This window comes from Coregonus clupeaformis, chromosome 10 (assembly GCF_020615455.1).
Source record: "Coregonus clupeaformis isolate EN_2021a chromosome 10, ASM2061545v1, whole genome shotgun sequence".
NCBI classification, from domain to species: Eukaryota; Metazoa; Chordata; class Actinopteri; order Salmoniformes; family Salmonidae; genus Coregonus; species Coregonus clupeaformis.
In genome coordinates, this window is record NC_059201.1 from 20737815 (window position 1) to 20761937 (window position 24123).

General features: G+C 44.3%; 1 protein-coding gene across 2 annotated transcripts in view; it reads left to right on the forward strand.

The window, feature by feature from the left end:
• Positions 1-20146, forward strand: part of LOC121575328 (cell division control protein 42 homolog) — a 34607-nt gene extending 14461 nt beyond the window's left edge. The window contains exons 3-6 of one of the 2 annotated variants that reach the window (XM_041888329.2): positions 5971-6043; positions 6634-6743; positions 6851-7048; positions 17971-20146. In XM_041888329.2, the coding sequence (XP_041744263.1) occupies positions 5971-6043; positions 6634-6743; positions 6851-7048; positions 17971-18060 (471 nt within the window). In that variant the 3' untranslated portion in view covers positions 18061-20146. Of the gene's footprint in view, positions 1-5970; positions 6044-6633; positions 6744-6850; positions 7049-15541; positions 16639-17970 lie in introns of those variants that run through there. The other variant, XM_041888330.2, reaches the window with a different exon arrangement.
• Positions 20147-24123: the final 3977 nt, after the last annotated feature.

Consider the following 24123-nt stretch of genomic DNA (forward strand, 5'->3'; position numbering starts at 1 on the left):
GAGGGCACATTTTGGCTTTTATAGTTTCAAGTTCTTTGTACTGAATGATAATTTTGGGAAAGAAAGATTCTGAGTATTTGTCACAGTGTAATAGGAAATGCAGCTCTGTCTCTACCTCTCCCCGGGGACAGAGTGAACACAGCCTGTCCTTTCTGGGAAGCCAGGTTTGCCTGTGACGACCGGTCTCTATAGCCAGACTGTGCTCACTGAGTCACTAGGCCAGTTGAAAACAAGTACTCATTTACAACTGCGACCTGGCCAAGATAAAGCAAAGCAGTGCGATAAAAACACAGAGTTACACATGGGATAAACAAAAACATACAGTCAATAACACAATAGAAAATCTATATACAGTGTGTGCAAATGTAGTAAGTTATGGAGGTAAGGCAATAAATAGGCCATAGTGATAATGTGCAGAAGTGCAAATTAATGCAATAAAATGCAAATTAATTACTTAAAAATCATACAATGTGATTTTCTGGATTTTTGTTTTAGATTCCGTCTCTCACAGTTGAAGTGTACCTATGATAAAAATTATAGACCTCTACATGCTTTGTAAGTAGGAAAACCTGCAAAATCGGCAGTGTATCAAATACTTATTCTCCCCACTGTATATGTAGCACAGAGGAAGATGTTTTTATCTGTTAAGATAGCCTCCTTCTTGATTTTTAGCCAGATAAATAATTATCCTGTTTTGATCAATTCGATTGAATTAGTTAGTTCAGATTTATACCATATTAGCATTCCCCCTGAGTCTCTGCCCTGTGTGATTCCTTTTAATTTGGTGGATGGTACGATTATCTCCCTATAAATTAGTGGACAGCCAGTGGAAACATCACCTCTGCACCATGTTTCCTGTAGTACTACAATATCAACATCATCAATTTCTTTAAGGATGTCTGGGTTTTTGCTCTTTAGCCCAAAAGCAGGGGACTTCAATCCTTGTAAATTCCAACATGCAACGTAAAAAGATTTCATAACTGTTTTTACTTTACCTTCAAAATGAGATAAACACTCACAATCCAACAATAACTATTAAAATAGGATTTTTACAATTAACGTAAACTCTTGTTATGCAAATGTGATTTGTTTATCATTTAAGATAGCATTTGTGTCATGCCACTTGCGTGGATGTTGTGTGAGGATGGTGGAGTTCTTGTGCTCATCTTACCATGACCCTCGGCCTATCACATGTGAGCATAGTAGATTCAGCATTTGTTTGATGTCACTCATTTGGTTGGTGGGTGCTGGGCTAGTTGCTCCTCTCACAGCTTGTGCATAGCTCTGCCTGCCGGGGTGTGGCTCCTCCAGGTGTGGGTCTGCGGTGGGTGGGAGGAGGGTGTTAGGCCTCGTCTGGGTGGGTCTGTGTCACGAGAATTTTGTTATCTCAATGGTTGAAGTCAACTACTTCTTAAATCTTTGAATACTTCCCAGAGGTGTAAATCTCTAGTTTAAATAAATTAAACAAAGACCCCTTTCTGCAATGGTCAGCCTTTATTAATGAGAGCGCTCTGCGACAAAATGATCGTACAATATTTTTATACACACACGTCAGAGGAAAAATCCCACCCTGCTTTAGGCGGGCTGTATTTTTCCACTGTACACATCTTGTAAGCTCACACCTGGGTTTAGCTCATGTGGTTATCCTCTGCTCTCCTGACCATCAGGTCACACATACACACATATGTTCTTATCATAGTTTACTCCTTGCTCGGGCAGGCTGCATTTCTTCTCTATTTTCATACATGGTTATCTCACAATATCCTGCAAGCCTTTCACTCCCCTTCCCTGTGTGTTTTTGGAACCAGTCTCCTGTTATTGGTTTCAATTGTTTTGCACTTCTGCTTGCCTAATTACAAGACACAAATACTCTGTTGCTGGGCAAATATGCATCTTATATAAACACATTTGATTAACTCTCTAAGATCTAGTCTACTAATAGTCATACATTATTAGTTTAACTGAGGGTGTGACATTTTAGTCATATCTTACGCACACATTTCTTTATCCGTCTGAAGCTGGGCTGGGGTGGTCTGTGCTGCGCTGGCTGTGGTGGGTATTGAGGTTGGTGTGGCTGTGGGGTCCAGGGTGCTGGTCCGGGGTGTTGTCTCAGTGATCTCGGGGGGGGGGTGGAGATTGCTCTGCTGTTCCTGGGTGGAGAGGTCGGGATGCGGTTTAAAGCGAAGTCCTTGAGAGTCTTAGCAAGGATGGGGACTGTCTCCCTGTACAGGTGAACATGGTCATAGAAACAGTCCAGATCAAGGGTGGGATGGTGGGCCAGGTGTACATTGGGTCGCAGGGCACAGTCCCAAGAGAGGCTGGCGTTTTATGTAGAAGGGTTGACACCACGATCCTTGAGTTGGGAAAGATTGCGGAGGCCTTCTCAATCACTCCCCGTAGTGAAGTCGCCACCCTCTCCTGCTGAGCACGCAGGTCGTTGCTTCCGGTGTGTATGATTATGTGGCTTGGCGACCCGAGCTGGGCCTTATCAAGCAGCGCCATGGCACTCTGCATTGTTGGGCACCACACCTTTCTCGTTTTGTGTCTAGGGAGGTGGGTCCTCTGCTGTGTGAGGTCAGGTCATAGAGTGGTGATCTAGCTGCTCCTGCAGCTCCTCTCTTAGTGTGGTCAGCTCGTTATTACTGCTCTGCCTGTCTTTTTGGAGCTCTCTCACCTCCTTTGTTAGATCAGCCAGCGCTCTCTTGAGTCCGTCTCTCTCTTGCTGAACTTCTTTCAGCTGTGTTGCAAGGCTGCTGTCCTGCTCTGTCCGCACCTTGGTTAGGAGCTCCTCTAAGGTGTGGATGTCTGGTTGCTGTTTGCTCACACTCTCCCTGAGCAGGATCACCTCCCCCTCCAGTTTGGTGAACTGATCCCTCATGGCAGCCATGGTGGTGAGGAGGGCCTGAGCCTGCTCTGCACTGAGGGGGTTGCTCTCCTCCTGGGGCGTGTCCTCCACTATGGTGGGAAGAGAGGTGCTGGATGTGCCTTTTTGAGTGGGGATAGTGGGGGTGAGGGTGGTGCTGGTGGAGTTTGTCTTGTGGGAGGGCATGTCACTGGTGGTGTCCTCCTCTCTCTCTGCTCTCTCCTTAATGGTCTGAAAGTCTGTTTCAAACAGCCTAAGGTTACCTTGCACCATGACAGTCCCAGTCTTGTAGAGGTTGATTTTTATCATGGTGCTGTCAGGGTCGTCTGTCTCGTTGACTTTCAGCTTCCACCCATTACAGATTCCCTCTTTCTTTATGGCTGGGTAGTGAGAGCAGACTGCTGAGCGCCATGCATTTGGCTGGTCAGTGAGAAAGATGAGATTACTCACATCACCGTTTTTGTAGAGGTCTGTGAAAAGGGTTTCTGGCCTCCCCTTTAGTAGATTCTGTTTAAAAGCTTTCCTCGTTGTGTCATATTTGGCCTTGGGGGTTAGAGAATGGACTCAACGCTGAGGGGGAGTGGGGACATGGTGCCTGTGGGCTCTGCTACTACTGCTGCTGCTCTGTTCTGCTGCACTGTTTTCTGGCTGGCTTGTTAGCCTGCTGGCTAGGTTTTTGTTGTGTAGCTAGCTAGCGAGAGTCATCTTAATTTGAGGCGCAAAGTTACTTTTTTAAATATTCTGATTGAATAGAGTTGTTGTTTATCACTTCTTGTCTTGAATTCTTTTTATATTCGAGTGTTTTATCTCATTCTAAAAACAAAAAAAACGCAAATTAATCAGAAGCTCATGTTGAGCATGTCTCTCCCTCCTCTCTCAATTCAATCTCTCTCTCTCTCTTGTGTGTTACTCTCTCTCGTGTGTGTCTCTCTCTCTCTCGTGTGTTTCTCTCTCTCTCTCTCGTGTGTGTCTCTCTCTTGTGTGTCTCTCTCTTGTGTGTCTCTCTCTCTTGTGTGTCTCTCTCTCGTGTGTGTCTCTCTCTCGTGTGTGTCTCTCTCTCTCGTGTGTCTCTCTCTCGTGTGTTACTCTCTCTTGTGTGTGTCTCTCTCTCTCTCGTGTGTGTCTCTCTCTCTCTCGTGTGTGTGTCTCTCTCTCTCTCGTGTGTGTCTCTCTCTCTCGTGTGTGTGTCTCTCTCTCTCTCTCGTGTGTCTCTCTCGCTCGTGTGTGTGTGTCTCTGTGTGTGTCTCTCTTGTGTGTGTCTCTCTCTCTCTCATATGTCTCTCTCTCTCTCATATGTCTCTCTCTCATATGTCTCTCTCTCTCGTGTGTGTCGCTCTCTCTCGTGTGTGTCGCTCTCTCTCGTGTGTGTCGCTCTTGTGTGTCGCTCTCTCTCGTGTGTGTCGCTCTCTCTCGTGTGTGTCGCTCTCTCTCGTGTGTGTGTGTGTCGCTCTCTCTCGTGTGTGTGTGTCGCTCTCTCTCGTGTGTGTGTGTCGCTCTCTCTCGTGTGTGTGTGTCGCTCTCTCGTGTGTGTGTGTCGCTCTCTCTCGTGTGTGTGTGTCGCTCTCTCGTGTGTGTGTGTGTGTCGCTCTCTCGTGTGTGTGTGTGTGTCGCTCTCTCTTGTGTGTGTGTGTGTGTCGCTCTCTCTCGTGTGTGTGTGTGTCGCTCTCTCTCGTGTGTGTGTGTCGCTCTCTCTCGTGTGTGTGTCGCTCTCTCTCGTGTGTGTGTGTCGCTCTCTCGTGTGTCGCTCTCTCTCGTGTGTGTGTGTCGCTCTCTCTCGTGTGTGTGTCGCTCTCTCGTGTGTGTCGCTCTCTCTCGTGTGTGTGCGTCGCTCTCTCTCGTGTGTGTGTGTGTCGCTCTCTCTCGTGTGTGTGTGTGTCGCTCTCTGTCGTGTGTGTGTGTGTCGCTCTCTCGTGTGTGTGTGTGTGTCGCTCTCTCTCGTGTGTGTGTGTCGCTCTCTCGTGTGTGTGTGTCGCTCTCTCGTGTGTGTGTGTCGCTCTCTCGTGTGTGTGTGTCGCTCTCTCTCGTGTGTGTGTGTCGCTCTCTCTCGTGTGTGTGTGTCGCTCTCTCGTGTGTGTGTGTGTGTCGCTCTCTCTGTGTGTGTGTGTCGCTCTCTCGTGTGTGTGTGTCGCTCTCTCTCGTGTGTGTCGCTCTCTCGTGTGTGTCGCTCTCTCTCGTGTGTGTGTGTCGCTCTCTCGTGTGTGTGTGTCGCTCTCTCGTGTGTGTCGCTCTCTCTCGTGTGTGTGCGTCGCTCTCTCGTGTGTGTGTGTGTCGCTCTCTGTCGTGTGTGTGTGTCGCTCACTCTCGTGTGTGTCACTCTCTCGTGTGTGTGTGTGTCTCTCTCGTGTGTCGTGTGTGTGTGTGTCGCTCTCTCTCGTGTGTGTGTGTCGCTCTCTGTCGTGTGTGTGTGTCGCTCACTCGTGTGTCGCTCTCTCTCGTGTGTGTGTGTCGCTCTCTCTCGTGTGTGTGTCGCTCTCTGTCGTGTGTGTGTGTCGCTCACTCTCGTGTGTGTCGCTCACTCTCGTGTGTGTCGCTCTCTCGTGTGTGTGTCGCTCTCTCGTGTGTGTGTGTCGCTCTCTCTCGTGTGTGTGTGTGTGTGTGTCGCTCTCTCTTGTGTGTGTGTGTGTGTCGCTCTCTGTCGTGTGTGTGTGTCGCTCTCTGTCGTGTGTGTGTGTCGCTCACTCTTGTGTGTGTGTGTCTCTCGTGTCTCTCTCTCGTGTGTCTCTCTCTCGTGTGTCGCTCTCTCTCTCTCGTGTGTCGCTCTCTCTCTCGTGTGTCGCTCTCTCTCTCTCGTGTGTCGCTCTCTCTCTCGTGTGCCGCTCGTGTGTCGCTCTCGCTCGTGTGTCGCTCTCTCTCGCTCGTGTGTCGCTCTCTCTCGCTCGTGTGTCGCTCTCTCTCGTGTGTGTCTGTTGCTCTTTCTCGTGTGTCTGTCGCTCTCTCGGGTGTGTGTGTGTCTCTCTCTCTCATGTGTGTCTCTCTCGTGTCTCTCTTTCGTCTCTCGTGTGTCTCTCTCGTGTCTCTCTCTCTCTCGTGTCTCTCTCTTGTGTCTCCCTCTCGTGTGTGTGTGTCTCTCTCTCTCTCACTCTCTCATGTGTCTCTGTGTGTTGCAGGTATTTGACAACTATGCTGTAACTGTAATGATAGGAGGGGAGCCCTACACCCTGGGCTTGTTTGACACTGCAGGTACAGTATGCTCATCTTCTGTGCCCTGTCTCATTGCGTGTGTGTGTTGAGCTGATGTTTAAGGTTCACTAAGCAGTAATAGAGGGAGTAGCTGACCTCCTGGGACTGGCGTTATAGAAACAGCCTCCCATCAGCTGCATTCTGTGTGTGTGTGGCCTGCATAAGACAAAAGTAAAGCAACTAACAAGGGACTGCTCCGTGTCAGCTGTCATAGGCAGCCTTGCTGTATGAAGAAGGTACTTTCTGTATCCATAAGTGTCCAGTTATCTGTGTCCTTTGAAATGTTTGAATCCTTCTCGACTGTAATGTGATTTGTGGATTCAAATAAAGTATTTTAAATGTGTTTATTTTAGACTAGGGTGTGTCCTGGTGTCTATAAAGTGGAGAGTTTTGGCTCTCTGCCTCAATCTGATCAAAAACACACTCTGCCTTCTCTGGATGGCCTGAATGCTGATGCCAATGTCCCTTAGTGTGTGTCGGTGTATACATGGAAGTGCATGCATGTTTAGAGTGTACCTAACAAAGGTTGTAACCCATGTGTTCCAGGTGTGTGTGTGTGTGTAGGCTAACGCTGTGTGTTCTCTCTCCAGGTCAGGAGGACTACGACAGGTTAAGGCCTCTGAGTTATCCCCAGACAGACGTCTTCCTCGTCTGTTTCTCCGTTGTATCCCCCTCCTCCTTCGAAAACGTCAAAGAAAAGGTTGGCCTTCTCTCCCTCTTCTTCCAATCTTCTGCTGCTGCCTCTCCTAGTCTCTCCTCCTCCCCATGTCACTCACACACTCTCTAACCCGTGTGTGTGTGTTCCAGTGGGTACCAGAGATCACCCACCACTGTCCAAAGACCCCGTTCCTGTTGGTGGGGACTCAGATAGATCTGCGAGATGACCCGTCCACCATAGAGAAGCTGGCCAAGAACAAGCAGAAGCCCATCACTCTTGAGACAGCAGAGAAACTGGCCAAAGACCTCAAGGCCGTCAAATATGTGGAGTGCTCAGCCCTCACGCAGGTAAGACCACAGACACTGGATTGCAAACACACAGACGCAATCCCCACGCATGTATGAGCAAAGAGGGACATTTGCAACACGCCCCAGCCTAGCACATGCAAGTCACTTCCACATACACAAACACGTAAGAACATCATAGCTTGAGACACTCCCACACATTTTCACAATCCTGAAATCACACAGGCCACTTGCAGGTAAGTTTTGTCTCTTCTCTCTGGTCAGCTGAAGTAAGCAGACATTAAGAAATGCCCCATTTGTTTAAACGCTACATATCATCTGTCACGGCTCAAAGAAACAAGAAAGTGGAGGGAAAACGGTACATGCAGATTGTTGGTCCACAGACTGACTGCGTGTTCTGATCTGTGTGTTCATCTGAATCGATACAGTAGCAGAAATAGTTCTGAAATCTGTCAATATGCATATTGTATTGCGTACCCATTAAGCCCACTTCCATCTTTGGATTCAAATAAAAAACAATGTTTCAACTAATTCATCTGGTTATATCGATAACCTTTTTTATTCTAAGCCAATCGGATGTTTTATTATACATTTATTCACTGTTATGTGTAAGTTCCCACTACTGGACAATTTCAAAGCTGCAAAAAAACTTTGGTGTTGAGGCTACCCTCAGATAAGCACTTTTTCCCCAGAAATGTTTAATACCTTCTCCAATAAGTGACCATACTTTATGTAAAATTAAGAGATCAATGTGCTGAGATATGCACATGAGCATTCATGACTATTTCTTGCCAATAGAAAATATGGGTTTTTCATGCTAGCAGTCGTGCCTGCATGTCAGTTACACAGTAGCAGCATAACTTGGTGAACTACAACAAGGTAATAGATTTCAGGCATTCACAGCTTACATTTTAAAATGTGTTTAGTCTTATTTTACTGTTAAATTAACCCTGCATTGTTATACATAGATGCCATTTTTGTAAATTTCACATTTATCTCAGGTGTGCTTAAAGAATACAGTAGCACAAAAAGCACCCCCTCTATACAGAATGTAAATGACAATAAAGCAATATTGTTCAATATGATCAATACTAGCTATGCATAATATTGTAGTCTATAGTGTATATTTACACCCCAAATATTTTATGAGTAGACTTTACTATTGTCTTTCACTGTTGTTCCAGTTAAGCCCAGTATGCTCCTATTAAGCCCGGTTTGCATTGAAACACATGGGGATAGTGTGTTGATATCACTAACATTCAATGAACATGAGCATTAATGTTTTTTTGTTCAGATTGAAGTTGATTAAAACACATACATCTACAGTTATGCATCTAGCCTTGGTGCCTTTACCAACATTAGAAGCCTCTGTACTCTCCAAGACTTTTGGAGTGGACAGGTAGTCATTGATGCAGAGAGAGTAGAATAAGATCAGGCTTGAGGGATATCAGGGATAGAAGACATACAAGTGGTGGACAAATACAATCAAATGAGGGAGAAGATGACTATTGGGCAACTACTCATGCACTTTTGGGTGGGGGCATTGTCATATTGTTGTCTTTCATTCATCCATGTGATTCTGTTTTTTGGTCCACCACCTGTACCTTTTTAAAACATAGTAGAGGGAGATTTGAAACCGTCTTCAGATAGGCTTTAGGAAGACAAATTGAACTAATTAACAAGAATAGCAGTACAGCAAATGTGAATCAGCTTTCAGATAATTTATTGAAAGTTGTGTGTGTTATGGTCTTTGTTGCATGGTTTCTTATCCACAGAGGGCCAGTGTGGGTGCAGGTTTGTGTTCTAACCAGGCAACTAATCATGTCTTGATTGAAGTCTATGATTAGTTGAATCAGGTGTGTACTGGTTGGCAAGAACAAAATTCTAAGTGCACATTGATCTCTGTGGATACTATTGGACACCCCCCTGTTATAAGTGCTACTTTCATGATGGATAGAAATGATTAGTTTATTTTAATAACTTTATGGGAAGATTAGTATAATCTAATTTTACTTATAAACTGGATGGTTCAAGCCCTGAATTCTGATTGGCTGACAGCCGTGGTATATCAGACCGTATACCCCAGGTATGACAAAACATTTTATTTTTACTGCTCTAATTACGTTGGTAACAAGTTTATAATAGCAGAAAGGCACCTCGGGGGTTTGTGGTATATGGCCAATATACCACGACTAAGGGCTATATAAGAACAGCCTTTAGCCGTGGTATATTGGCCATATACCACACCCCCTCGTGCCTTATTGATTGAATAAGAAATGTAAGTTTGTACGTTTTGAAATTAATTAAAATTGATCATTTTAAGAGGTGGGCTTATTTGGAACACCTATGGGTTTAAAGGATACGCTCTGTACCCATTAAGCCTAGTCTGGAATTTTCACATTTTGTCTGATGTTTTTACATATACAGTGGGGAGAACAAGTATTTGATACACTGCCGATTTTGCAGGTTTTCCTACTTACAAAGCATGTAGAGGTCTGTAATTTTTATCATAGGTACACTTCAACTGTGAGAGACGGAATCTAAAACAAAAATCCAGAAAATCACATTGTATGATTTTTAAGTAATTAATTTGCATTTTATTGCATGACATAAGTATTTGATCACCTACCAACCAGTAAGAATTGCGGCTCTCACAGACCTGTTAGTTTTTATTTAAGAAGCCCTCCTGTTCTCCACTCATTACCTGTATTAACTGCACCTGTTTGAACTCATTACCTGTATAAAAGACACCTGTCCACACACTCAATCAAACAGACTCCAACCTCTCCACAATGGCCAAGACCAGAGAGCTGTGTAAGGATATCAGGGATAAAATTGTAGACCTGCACAAGGCTGGGATGGGCTACAGGACAATAGGCAAGCAGCTTGGTGAGAAGGCAACAACTGTTGGCGCAATTATTAGAAATTGGAAGAAGTTCAAGATGACGGTCAATCACCCTCGGTCTGGTGCTCCATGCAAGATCTCACCTCGTGGGGCATCAATAATCATGAGGAAGGTGAGGGATCAGCCCAGAACTACACGGCAGGACCTGGTCAATGACCTAAAGAGAGCTGGGACCACAGTCTCAAAGAAAACCATTAGTAACACACTACGCCGTCATAGATTAAAATCCTGCAGCGCACGCAAGGTCCCCCTGCTCAAGCCAGCGCATGTCCAGGCCCGTCTGAAGTTTGCCAATGACCATCTGGATGATCCAGAGGAGGAATGGGAGAAGGTCATGTGGTCTGATGAGACAAAAATAGAGCTTTTTGGTCTAAACTCCACTCGCCGTGTTTGGAGGAAGAAGAAGGATGAGTACAACCCCAAGAACACCATCCCATCCGTGAAGTATGGAGGTGGAAACATCATTCTTTGGGGATGCTTTTCTGCAAAGGGGACAGGACGACTGCACCGTATTGAGGGGAGGATGGATGGGGCCATGTATCGCAAGATCTTGGCCAACAACCTCCTTCCCTCAGTAAGAGCATTGAAGATGGGTCGTGGCTGGGTCTTCCAGCATGACAACGACCCGAAACACACAGCCAGGCAACTAAGGAGTGGCTCCGTAAGAAGCATCTCAAGGTCCTGGAGTGGCCTAGCCAGTCTCCAGACCTGAACCCAATATAAAATCTTTGGAGGGAGCTGAAAGTCCGTATTGCCCAGCGACAGCCCCGAAACCTGAACGATCTGGAGAAGGTCTGTATGGAGGAATGGGCAAATATCCCTGCTGCAGTGTGTGCAAACCTGGTCAAGACCTACAGGAAATGTATGATCTCTGTAATTGCAAAAAAAAAAAGGTTTCTGTACCAAATAATAAGTTTGGTTTCAGTTTCTGATGTATCAAATACATACGTCATGCAATAAAATGCAAATTAATTCCGTCTCTCACAGTTGAAGTGTACCTATGATAAAGATTACAGACCTCTACATGCTTTGTAAGTAGGAAAACCTGCAAAATCGGCAGTGTATCAAATACTTGTTCTCCCCACTGTGTGTGTATGTGTGTATGTGTATATATATATACACACTACAATGTAGTAACCAAAAAAGTGTTAAACAAATCAAAATATATTTTAGATTCTTCAGCTTTGCACACTCTTGGCATTCTCTCAACCAGCTTCATGAGGTAGTCACCTGGAATGCATTTCAATTAACAGGTGTGCCGCCTTCAAAGTTAATTTGTGGAATTTCTTTCCTTAATGCGTTTGAGCCAATCAGTTGTGTTGTGACAAGGTAGGGGGGTATACAGAAGATAGCCCTATTTGTTACAAGAACAGCTCAAATAAGCAAAGAGAAACGACAGTCCATCATTACTTTAAGACATGAAGGTCCGTCAATACAGACAATTTCAAGTGCAGTCGCAAAAACCATCAAGCACTATGATGAAACTGGTTCTCATGAGGACCGCCACAGGAATGGAAGACCCAGAGTTACCTCTGCTGCAGAGGATAAGTTCATTAGAGTTACCAGCCTCAGAAATTGCAGCCCAAATAAATGCTTCAGAGTTCAAGTAACAGACACATCTCAACATCAACTGTTCAGTGGAGACTGTGTGAATCAGGCCTTCATGGTCGAATTGCTGCAAAGAAACCAGTACTAAAGGACACCAATAATAAGAAGAGACTTGCTTGGGCCAAGAAACACGAGCAATGGACATTAGACTGGTGGAAATGTGTCCTTTGGTCTGGAGTCCAAATTGGAGATTTGTGGTTCCAACCGCCGTGTCTTTGTGAGATGCGGTGTGGGTGAACGGATTATCTCTGCATGTGTATTTCCCACCGTAAAGCATGGAGGTGGTGTTTTGGTGTGGGGGTGCTTTGCTGGTGACACGGTCTGTGATTTATTTAGAATTCAAGACACACTTAACCAGCATGGCTACCACAGCATTCTGCAGCGATACGCCATCCCATCTGGTTTGGGCTTAGTGGGACTATCATTTGTTTTTCAACAGGACAATGACCCAACACAACTCCAGGCTGTGTAAGAGCTATTTTACCAAGACTGAGAGTGATGGAGTGCTGCATCAGATGACCTGGCCTCCAGAATCCCCCAACCTCAACCCAATTGAGATGAGTCGTACGGCAGAGTGAAGGAAAAGCAGCCAACAAGTGCTCCGCATATGTGTGAACTCCTTCAAGACTATTGGAAAAGCATTCCAGGTGAAGCTGGTTGAGAGAATGCCAAGAGTGTGCAAAGCTGTCATCAAGGCAAAGGGTGGCTATTTGAAGAATCTCAAATATAAAATAAATTTTGATTTGTTTAACACTTCTTTGGTTACTGCATGATTCCATATGTGTTACTTCATAATTTTGATGTCTCTGCTATTATTCTACAATGTAGAAAATAGTACAAATAAAGAAAAACCCTGGAATAAGTAGGTGTGTCCAAACTTTTCACTGGTGCTGTATATATATTTTAAAAGTAAAGTCATAAAACTTAATTAATCTTTAATTTTATATCAACTTCTCTTACAAAAATGAGGGCAGTATATGTTAGAAATGTCTTAACTTAGATTCTGGTTGGCTTAATAGGTACTCTTACCCTATAAATCCACATATATGGCCTAGCCTTATTCTAAGTAGAGCAGCTACTGTCAGCAGTCTATCAGTTGTCTTCTTGAGCTGCACCAACAACGAACGTCGAACTCTTGGCAGTAAAACATAGTATTGGCAAACGTCTATTATATTAACAGACTGTCATTTAGATGGAGAAATGTAGTCCTTGTTATCATTCCGTTGAGCTCATAAGACAGGGATAGGCAACTTGTCGGAGAGAATGGTCGGGGGCCGGAACATAATGATTTGTAAACTGCAAATTGACCACAACTAAGCCCAAAAAGAGATTATTTGAAAATAACAAAAATGTCATACCTTCATTACATTGAGACACGATCACGTCTCTTTTTTTGTAATTCTTGGGAATAATTGGGAACAGAATGACTAAATTAAACACATTTTTCCTGGTGATGTTACGGTCTATTTTGAGCAAAAAATTAAATCTGGCCTGTTGCCGACCACAGTCATAAGAGATTGGAAAACTGAAGGAGTACAGCTATCACCTCCCTCTCATACGGCTATCTTGTGCCCTATGGTGTTACTCGAGGGCTTTACTGTAAATGGAAACAATGGGCCCTAGTGGATCTAAACTGTTGCCAAGTTTAGGTCTCCCTCCCCAACCCCATCTTGTCTCTCTTCCTCTCCTGCCCCCTTCCTTCCTCTCTCTAGACCAGCTTCCCCTAGCGTGTGAAGTGCTGATGCAATATCCTGTTTCCTGTGTGACTGTTCTGCCTGTCAGTCAGAAGTTGCCCATAACCACTGGTCCTGGGTCAGATGTTTTATGCACCTGAGAGTGAAGGTTGGGACAGGGGGGTAGGGTAATTTAATCCTAGATCTGTGGGTCAGGGAAACTTCTATCTCAAGCGCTTCAGCGCTGATCTCGCAGGGCAGTATCTCCATAGTCATTTTTACATTTACATTTTAGTAATTTAGCAGACGCTCTTATCCAGAGCGACTTACAGTGAGGGGAAAAAAGTATTTGATCCCCTGCTGAATTTGTACGTTTGCCCACTGACAAAGAAATGATCAGTCTATAATTTTAATGTTAGGGTTATTTGAATAGTGAGAGACAGAATAACAACAAAACAATCCAGAAAAACGCATGTCAAAAATTTTATAAATTGATTTGCATTTTAATGAGGGAAATAAGTATTTGACCCCTCTGCAAAACATGACAATCACAGAGGTCAGACGTTTCTTGTAGTTGGCCACCAGGTTTGCACACATCTCAGGAGGGATTTTGTCCCACTCCTTTTTGCAGATCTTCTCCAAGTCATTAAGGTTTCGAGCCTGACGTTTGGCAACTCGAACCTTCAGCTCCCTCCACAGATTTTCTATGGGATTAAGGTCTGGAGACTGGCTAGGCCACTCCAGGACCTTAATGTGCTTCTTCTTGAGCCACTCCTTTGTTGCCTTGGCCATGTGTTTTGGGTCATTGTCATGCTGGAATAGCCGTCCACGACCCATTTTCAATGCCCTGGCTGAGGGAAGGAGGTTCTCACCCAAGATTTGACGGTACATGGCCCCGTCCATCGTCCCTTTGATGTGGTGAAGTTGTCCTGTCCCCTTAGCAGAAAAACACAATGATCATTGACAAGATCCTCCCATGTAGTTCTGGGCTGATTCCTCACCGTTCTCATGATCATTGCAACTCCACGAGGTGAGATCTTGCATGGAGCCCCAGGCCGAGGGAGATTGACAGTTATTTTGTGTTTCTTCCATTTGCGAATAATCGCACCAACTGTTGTCACCTTCTCACCAAGCTGCTTGGCGATGGTCTTGTAGCCCATTCCAATCTTGTCCCTGACATCCTTGGAGAGCTCTTTGGTCTTGGCCATGGTGGAGAGTTTGGAATCTGATTGATTGATTGCTTCTGTGGACAGGTGTCTTTTATACAGGTAACAAGCTGAGATTAGGAGCACTCCCTTTAAGAGTGCGCTCCTGATCTCAGCTCGTTACCTGTATAAAAGACACCTGGGAGCTAGAAATCTTTCTGATTGAGAGGGGGTCAAATACTTATTTCCCTCATTAAAATGCATATCAATTTATAACATTTTTGACGTACGATTTTCTGGATTTTTTTTTTGTTATTCTGTCTCTCACTGTTCAAATAAACCTACCATTAAAATTATAGACTGATCATTTCTTTGTCAGTGGGCAAACGTACAAAATCAGCAAGGGATCAAATACTTTTTCCCCTCACTGTACATGAGCAATTAGGGTTAAGTGCCTTGCTTAAGGGCACATCGACAGATTTTTCACCTAGTCGGCTCGGGGATTAGAACCCCTTTCGGTTACTGGCTCTTACCCACTAAGCTACCTGCCGCCCTTCATCTCCTCTACCAACTTTAGCTAATGTTTTACAGTAGATCTATCTTCTAGTCTTCTTTAGTCTCCTAGTGCTCTGTTCTTAGATTTTCTACACAATGTTGCCTGCACTTTTTCTCCCTTTTTCTTATACCCTCTCTCCCTCTGTATTTTCCCCTTAATTTCTTCTTCCCTCTCTACTTCCCCTTCTCTCTTTTTCTCTTTTCCACTCCCTCTCCTCTTTTCTCTTTTCCACTCCCTCTCCTCTTTTCTCTTTTCCACTCCCTCTCCCTTTTTCTCTTTTCCACTCCCTCTCCCTTCTCTTTTCTACTCCCTCTCCCTTTTTCTCTTTTCCACTCCCTCTCCCTTTTTCTATTTTCCACTCCCTCTCCCTTCTCTTTTCTACTCCCTCTCCCTTTTTCTCTTTTCCACTCCCTCTCCCTTTTTCTCTTTTCCACTCCCTCTCCCTTCTTCTCTTTTCCACTCCCTCTCCCTTCTTCTCTTTTCTACTCCCTCTCCCTTTTTCTCTTTTCCACTCCCTCTCCCTTTTTCTCTTTTCCACTCCCTCTCCTCTTTTCTTGTCTCTTCTTCTCTCTGCTCATCTCGACCCTTTTTCTCTGTTTGCTGTGCTAACTGTGCTGTCATTTTCTCCCCTCCCCTTTGTCGTTATAGCGAGGGCTGAAGAATGTATTTGATGAAGCTATCCTAGCCGCCCTAGAGCCACCAGAGACGCAAAGAAAGAGGAAGTGCTGTATATTCTAAAGTCTCCTCTCCTCCTTTCTCTCCAATTGTCTGCTGCTTCCTTTTAGTTTAAACCTCTGTCCTCGTTTTACCCAACCAACCACCTCTTAAAGCTATCCCCTGTATCCACTCCCCCTTTACGACAGTGTTACTTTCTATTGAGTGTGTGCCATGGCTGTTCCTTCCCTCTCCTTTTTGTTTACTTGTCCTCATGGGCCTTACTGTGCCTGAAGGACTGTGTCCGTTGCTCTTGGGTTATCTCAGATGTAACAATGCTGATATTGGGTTTGGTTTAGTTAATCACATCACTTATTCTCCCTGGGCAAATCTCAAATGACACCCTATTACCCATAGTGGACCAAGTAGTGTACTTTGGGAATTAGGATGTGATTTGAGACACGGCCCATGTCTCTTCTTCTTTGGTTAGTGCTTCTCCTCCCACTGTTATGGTATTGTTTGGAGAGTCCAGAGCTAAGTGAGTGTCTGATTTACTTGGCTCCACAGCATTGTGATTTAAGCACCAATTCTACGAGCCTCCATGATTCCTAATGTTCATGTATTTTTTGTACTACTACTGCTGGTGTATGACAAGACTCCGAGGTCTGACCATGGTGACATTTAGGGCTGTCAAGTGCCAGAGCCACATATAGAGAGTTTGGCCATCCTGGATTCAACCGAAAAGCATTACAACAGCACTATTAGATAATATCACGGCAGCCATGTTGGCACCTTTTGGGCAGTATTGCCTGATGACAGACCATGGAATTTTGAGAACTTTAAAGCCAAACTTGCAAAGGGTAGCAATAGAATTAGAGCTAGAACCCAAGTAGCCATCCTAAATGGAGTCCTCAGAGGCAGCATCATGGTGTCCAGCTCTAAAACTGGCCAAACTCTCTATGTACCACTCTGTAATGTTCCATTGCTGCAGTTCATATCTAGCCATCTTGGGAGTTTAAAAATATTAAAAAGCGAATATAATTATGTGGAATTATTTGTGAAATTAATGAATAAAGGACTTCTGAAATTGCTATCCTTTTCCTCTGCCTCTCTTTTCCTCTATCTATGGGTACAGCTGGATAGCAGCTCTATAGTGCTAGATGGTATGGCTGCAAAGCCTCCTAGACCAATATGATTGTTGTTTGTTGCATATTTAGAGCCTAATCTCTGGGTAAAACCTGAGTCTTGCCATATGTTTTCTATAGGGTTTCTAGAGTTTCCCTGAACAGAGGGATACAGGGGTTTCCTGCTCTGCTTTGGTCATAAAGCTGTATTGTACCACTCTCACATGACATGGCCTAAGGCATTCTTTCCAATCCTAAACTGCTCTACCAACAAATAATGAGAGCAGAAACGTGCTGCTGTGACTAATTCCATGTGAATTTGCAAAAGGCAGGGGAAGTTCCTGCTAACAGTAGGCTACTTTGTGATCAGCGTAAACCTGTGTGTGTTGTCTCTCAACACCTTTTGATTTTAGTGGTCTGACTTTGGTGTGGTTGTTTATACTTGAATTCCCTTGGGCCTTGTGTGTGTGTGTTATGCAGTGTATGTGTCTCTGAACCCATGTCCTCTCGTACCTCCACTTTCTTGTTTGCCCGGCATTTGTTTTGAACGCTCACTTCCCATTCCAACTTCACTTTGACATGAATCAATGCAGGTAGTTTTACTATTTTCCTTGGTTTATAATATCCTTGTTAATTTCCAGCCCTCTCTGTGAGGATGAAGTACCCAGAGTTTTTATTTGCTTTGATGTCCAATGCTATGTTTTAGTTTGCACTTGATCATTTGACCCATGTGTGTTCTATTAAGTTGAATGCCCCTCTGTATTCATGCTATTTTGTGTGTGTTGCCCCTTCATTGAGCCTGTGTGTGTTGCACCCTTCATTGAGCCTGTGTGTGTTGCACCCTTCATTGAGCCTGTGTGTGTGTTGCACCCTTCATTGAGCCTGTGTGTGTGTTGCCCCTTCATTGAGCCTGTGTGTGTGTTGCCCCTTCATTGAGCCTGTGTGTGTGTTGCCCCTTCATTGAGCCTGTGTGTGTGTTGCACCCTTCATTGAGCCTGTGTGTGTTGCACCCTTCATTGAGCCTGTGTGTGTGTTGCCCCTTCATTGAGCCTGTGTGTGTGTTGCCCCTTCATTGAGCCTGTGTGTGTGTTGCCCCTTCATTGAGCCTGTGTGTGTTGCACCCTTCATTGAGCCTGTGTGTGTGTTGCCCCTTCATTGAGCCTTTGTGTGTGTTGCACCCTTCATTGAGCCTGTGTGTGTTGCCCCTTCATTGAGCCTGTGTGTGTGTTGCCCCTTCATTGAGCCTGTGTGTGTGTTGCACCCTTCATTGAGCCTGAATGTTTGTGTTTGTATCCACAGAAAGGCCTAAAGAATGTGTTTGATGAGGCGATACTGGCTGCGTTGGAGCCACCCGAGCCCAAGAAGAAACGCAAATGTGTACTGCTATGAATGACCCCACCCCTCTCACACACACACGTACACACACACTCCCCCTTCACACAAACCCTCCCCCCATCCCCTCCTCCCTTGCTCTGCTAAGGCTGATTGACAGCCATGTACTCTGAAGTGAAGTATAGAAACAAACAAAACAAGTTTCAGATTAGACTGCAATAAGGAGCAATGAGTTGATCCATCTCTGTGTTTAACCAGCGGACCGACGGGATGAGAGGCACAGAAATGAACCTAACCCAGCTTGTAACCGTGACTACTGTGGCCACACTCCCTTTCCAGTTAGAACAGTCAGTCAGAGCCTTTAGGTGAGTGACCCGAGAGAGACAGCCCAGTCCTGTGGAGTCGGTGCATCTCAGTAGGCTAAAGTGGATTTCTCTCATCTGTTTCCCTTTTACACTGGTTTCTAAGTAAATAGTTAGAGAAAGCAATATGATGGAGGCCTACTGGGCATTGGCTTTCAACAGCAGTGAAGATGAAAGGGAAGGAGACAAGGAGAGGCAGTAACTATAGACTATTGAGATTCAGCCCTGCACTCAAGGAGAAGGCCAAAACCATGCCCCTTTTTACCCTCCAAGGGGTTTGAACCATTCAGGTGGTTAAATAATACAGGCTCTTATACAGGTGACATAGGCTGTTGTAGGGTTGACGTAAGCTGTCAAGGTGTCATAACCTCTCTTTGGTGATAGGACACAGGCTGATTTAAAATATGACTTTTATACTGTATTTGACAGCTTTCCCTGTCAGTGGTGTTGATTGGCTCTTAGCCACGTAGCTCCTGTGCAGTTCTGATAGACCTATGCTCCGCCACCAAATTAAATGGCTGCCTGAGTGACAGCTTGATGCACTGCTGCATTAAGCTCCACCCATCTCGATGAGCACATCAAACGCCAATCCCGCTGCTCCACCTCCAACACCACCTGAAGAAACAATGACAGAGTAGCCATTTTGATTTTTTCTTTGCCAACGTCTCCCTTCCAAGTGACAGAACAGAAGTCTGACATTTTTATGATCAATCCCAAATCAACCCCTAGCCCCTACCACTTGGGCACTTCTGTAAATCTAAATCAAGTAGATGGGGAAACATTTTATTACCATATTGCTTATACCGATCCAATCCTTTCAGAACTGTACTGTAGGGGAAGGGGTTAGGAGTAGATTAGGGACTGGCATTACTGAAGAACTAAAGGCATCCTGTAGCGATGGGTCTTGATGCAGGAATTGACCTTTTGATGCAGGGAACTTAAACAGTGTTAGCAGAAGAAGTGGTTGCCAGGGACCAAGGGAGAGTTAGCCGAACATTTTCTCAACGTTATGGTAACCATAGAACTATTAGTAAAGCTGACATTCCTTGTTCTAAGCAACGTTCTGTTGTGTGTACACCGGCGGCCATATTTTGTCCCATTTGGATAGTTAATTAATTAATTGATGCTTATCGCATCGGAATTCTGTGCCACATCAGAATTCTGTGCCTTTCTCAGTGTTTCATACTGTCATGCTGCAATGGCAATGCTATTGTGCCGCCATGCTAGGTGTACCTCCTAAAAATATCTGTGTTCTGAGGGACTGTGTTGGTTCTATTACTTGTAATTCTAGGGTGGTAACGTTGTGGTAATGCGTGTAGGTGAGCCCCTGGTCTCTGCGATCATAGGTTAACAGATTTAATAATAATGTAAGCTGGCACTCAATGTAGGCTCCAGATGTTTTTACCAAAATCTGTTTTTATTTTTTTCTAATTTTTTTTCTGTTGTGCTGTTTTTGATTTTATAAAAAGGTTACTTCCTATCCTTTTACATTTAGGGTCCGGAACTCAGCTGAACTCTGACCCACCAGCTACAAACACCAGTAAACAATGACCTCTAATGACAGAGAAAATGTCTGTCAAACCTGGATTGTGATTAGTTGATTGACACTGGTGGCTCAGAGGTTGGGTTGACGTCCAGCCCTAGTTGTTATTATTATTATTATTATTATTATTGTAACTGTCGTTGTTTTGGTGCAAAACCAAATGCTTTGTCTTATGTTTCTGTTCTTTGTATATGCATTCTTTGAAACAAATATTAAACTTATACCTTAATTGCCTTTACTCTTTTTCCTTGGCCATTCTTATTTATCAGGCAGTTTACAGAATTATGAGACGGTGCTGAAGGGACAAATGCACTACATGACTAAAAGTATGTGGACACCTGCTCGTCGAACATCTAATTCCAAAACATGGGCATTAATATGGATTTGGTCCCCCCTTTGCTGCTATAACAGCCTACACTCCTCTGGTAAGGCATTCCACTAGATGTTGGAACATTGCTGCGGGGACTTGCTTCCATTCAACCACGAGACCATTAGTGAGGTCGGGCACTGATGCTGGGCGATTAAGCCTGGCTTGTAGTCGACATTCCAATTCATCCCAAAGGTGTTCGATGGGGTTGAAGTCAGGTAGGCCAGTCAAATTCTTACACACCGATCTCAACAAACCATTTCTGTATGGACCTCGCTTTGTGCACGGGGGCATTGTCATGCTGAAACAGGAAAGGGCCTTCCCCAAACTGTTGCTACAAAGTTGGAAGCACAGAATCGTCTAGAATGTAATTGTATGGTGTAGCGTTAAGATTTCCCTTCACTGGAACTAAGGGGCCTAGCCCAAACCATGAAAAACAGCCCCAGACCATTATTCCTCCTCAACCAAACTTCACAGTTGGCACTATGCATTGGGGCAGGTAGCGTTCTCCTGGCATCCGCCAAACCAAGATTCGTCCGTAGGATTGCAAGATGGTGAAGCATGATTCATCACACCAGAGAACGTGTTTCCACTGCTCCAGAGTCCAATTGCGGCGAGCTTTACACCACTCCAGCCGACGGTTGGTGATCTTAGGCTTGTGTGCGGCTGCTCGGCCATGGAAAGCCATTTCATGAAGCTCCCGACCAACCGTTCTTGTGCTGATGTTGCTTCCAGAGGCAGTTTGGAACTCCGTAGTGAGTGTTGCAACTGAGGACAGGCTGTGTTTATGCGCTTCAGCACTACTCAGCGGCCCCGTTCTGTGAGCTTGTGTGGCCTACCACTTCGCGGCTGAGCCATTGTTGCTCCTAGATGTTTCCACTTCACAATAACAGCACTTACAGTTGACCAGGGCAGAAATTTGACAAACTGACTTGTTGGAAAGGTGGCATCCTATGACAGTGCCACGTTGAAAGTCACTGAGCTCTTCAGTAAGGCCATTCTACTGCCAATGTTTGTCTATTGAGATTGCATGGCTGTGTGCTCAATTTTATACACCTGTCAGCAAAGGGTGTGGCTGAACTAGCCAAATCCACACATTTGAAGGGGTGTCCACATACTTTTGTATATATAGTGTAGATGTGAATCCTAACATGGAGAGCAGAACAGCATCTGACTGACCCCTGTTGAGAGACCTGACACATACACACAATGGGTAACCCGTTGTTGCTCTGAGTGGTTTGCATAATAGTTGACTCAATGGCATAGACAAAGTATACCCTCTCGCAGTCCTCTCGCCTCCTTTTGAAAAAGGTCAAAGTTCATTGAGGAGAGTCCGTGAGGAGAGTGAACATGGATGGAAATGCGCTTGCTTAAAATGAGACTATCCTTTTCCACTCGTGCGTCATTAGGCAAATTAGGTTTACAGGGGTGGATCCCAAAATAACTGAAGTGCTCAAAACAAATGAAGTTAGTTGTGCAGGACATTTATAGATAAAACAATAAGTACCATATTGTAATGGTTTTAAATTGCAGGTTTTAAAACTCTTCCGTGGTAGTATACGCATGAGTATCCTTGAGGAGGGGAGAACACTCTTCCGTTTGCCTACTAATGAATTTACACTCCTCGACCACTTATCGGTTTCCTTGTCACAGAGGAGAGAGGATGGTCTTTCGCCAAAACGAGAGAACCCCGCTGTCCCAATGCCAAATCGAGCCCTAGACCCTATGTCCTATGCACTTGTGGAGATCTAAGAGGATTTGATTGGTATAAGCAATATGGTGAAACTTCCACTCAGCCTATCAGAGGGCGAGTTGGAACTATTATCAAATTGCTTACACCTGTCATATCCTGTCAGATCTCAAGTGCATAGGGCGTATGCACATGATGTGACAGCATCCTGCCCCATTGATATAAGAGAGAACCTGGTAAGAATTTAATTTATAAGACTATCAATTTAGGGTACAATTTATATTTGTCTTAGCCCCTCCACACACCCACACATTTATGCTACACACACATCACAACTGCTGCTACCAGAGTGTTATTTGCTATTGCTAATACTGCACAATATATTACGTAAAAAAATCCACTCTGGCTGACTCACTTGATCCCTTTTTGCTGCAGCTGTCTGCCCCACATTGCAGAATCATTCACCTATATTTGTTATTTGACAATTGTTTTTGGGGTTATCCCTAAGATCTGGAAAACTGCTAAAGTCCTCCCCCTACACAAAGGCAGAGATCCTGACTTGGATAACTTCCGATTTCCAATTTAGAGTCCCTGGCCAACTCTCAGCTTAGAACTTTTTTAACTTCTCATTCTGTTCTTAATGAGTACCAATCTGCTTTTAGACCTGGACATTGCACTGTTTCAGCAGTTACACTTGTCTTAGATTATGTGCTATGTTGTTTAGATCATAAAAATCATTGTGCTGCCTTATTTATTGACCTGTTGAAGGCATTTGATACGGTTGACCATTTCATACTTGTTCCAAGGTTGTCTGAAATAGTCCTAGATCAGGCGTCTTTCAATTGGTTCAAGAACTAATGGACAGGACACAATGTGTGCTTACTATCAAATCTAGTTCCTCAGTATTACGAAAGGTGTGCCGCAGGGGTCGGTTTTGGGCCCTGTTCTCTTCACTATTTATATAAACAATATTGGTCTATCTGTTAACCTGTAACATTCATCTCTATGCGGATGATAGTTAATTACTCCTGTGCCTCTCAGTACAGCAGGCCCTTCATGACCTTCAGCATGACTTTGACTCAATTCAAAACTCACTAACCGATGTTAAACTTGGTTTAATTATCATTTAGCATTAGTTTATGTTCTCTAGGTTTCCTAATATTGACCCTGGGGACCTGCGTATTTGCACATTGAAGGGAGCCGAAATTCAGCAAGTTCCCCATTTATAAGTACTTGGGTATTTGGATTGAAGATAAGCTCTCTTTTTAAAACACACATTGAAAATAAATCCTGCCTCACTTTGGAAAGCAGAAGGAAGATTGTTAAAGCAACGCTTCTCCCAGTACTTGATTATGGTGATATAATCTACATGCATGCAGCAGCCTGTTTTTAAAACCTTTAGATTCAGTCTATCACTCAGCACTGTGTTTTATCACTGGGGACAATTTCTGTACACATCACTGCATTTTGTATAGTTCTGTTGGCTGGGAGTCTCTTGACTACCAGAAGGGCCCAGCATTGGCTACTTTTTGTATATAAAGCGGTTCTTCAGAGACTCCCCCACTACCTCGGCTAAAGGATAAGTTCTTTTTTTACATCCAAACCTTTTTTGTGATTTCACGTTTTTGATAAACCCGAAACAGCAAATCAGCTTCCTCATCCTCGTTGTGTAGTATGGGGGCCCCGAAAAAAACATGAACTAAGGCTCCAAAAACACCCAAATACGTCCTTTTAGAAACCGCCATGCTCTTAGTATAGTGATGCGGGTCTTTAGATGTTGTACACATGAAATTGTGTCATTTTGAACTTTATCCGCAATGTTATATTCCTTTTTGTTTTTCGGTGCCCCCATACCACACAATGAGGATGAGGAAGTGATTTGTTGTTTGGGGTTAGTTTCTCAAATGTGAAATCACACACAAGGTGTCAAGACCCTTCTATAACATACCATTTACATTAAAAAAATAGAGATTTGGTTGTAAAAAATACTTCTCCTTTAATTGAAGATCCAGCAATTTTCAGACCCGCTCTCTGGACTGGCTGGTTCTGGAGGTCCCGCGGTTCTCAACTGACCTGGGGGGAAATGCTTGTAGTTTTTATACTCCCAGCTCATGGAATAGCCTTCAGGCCACCTTGAAATTAGACTTGCTGATCACTA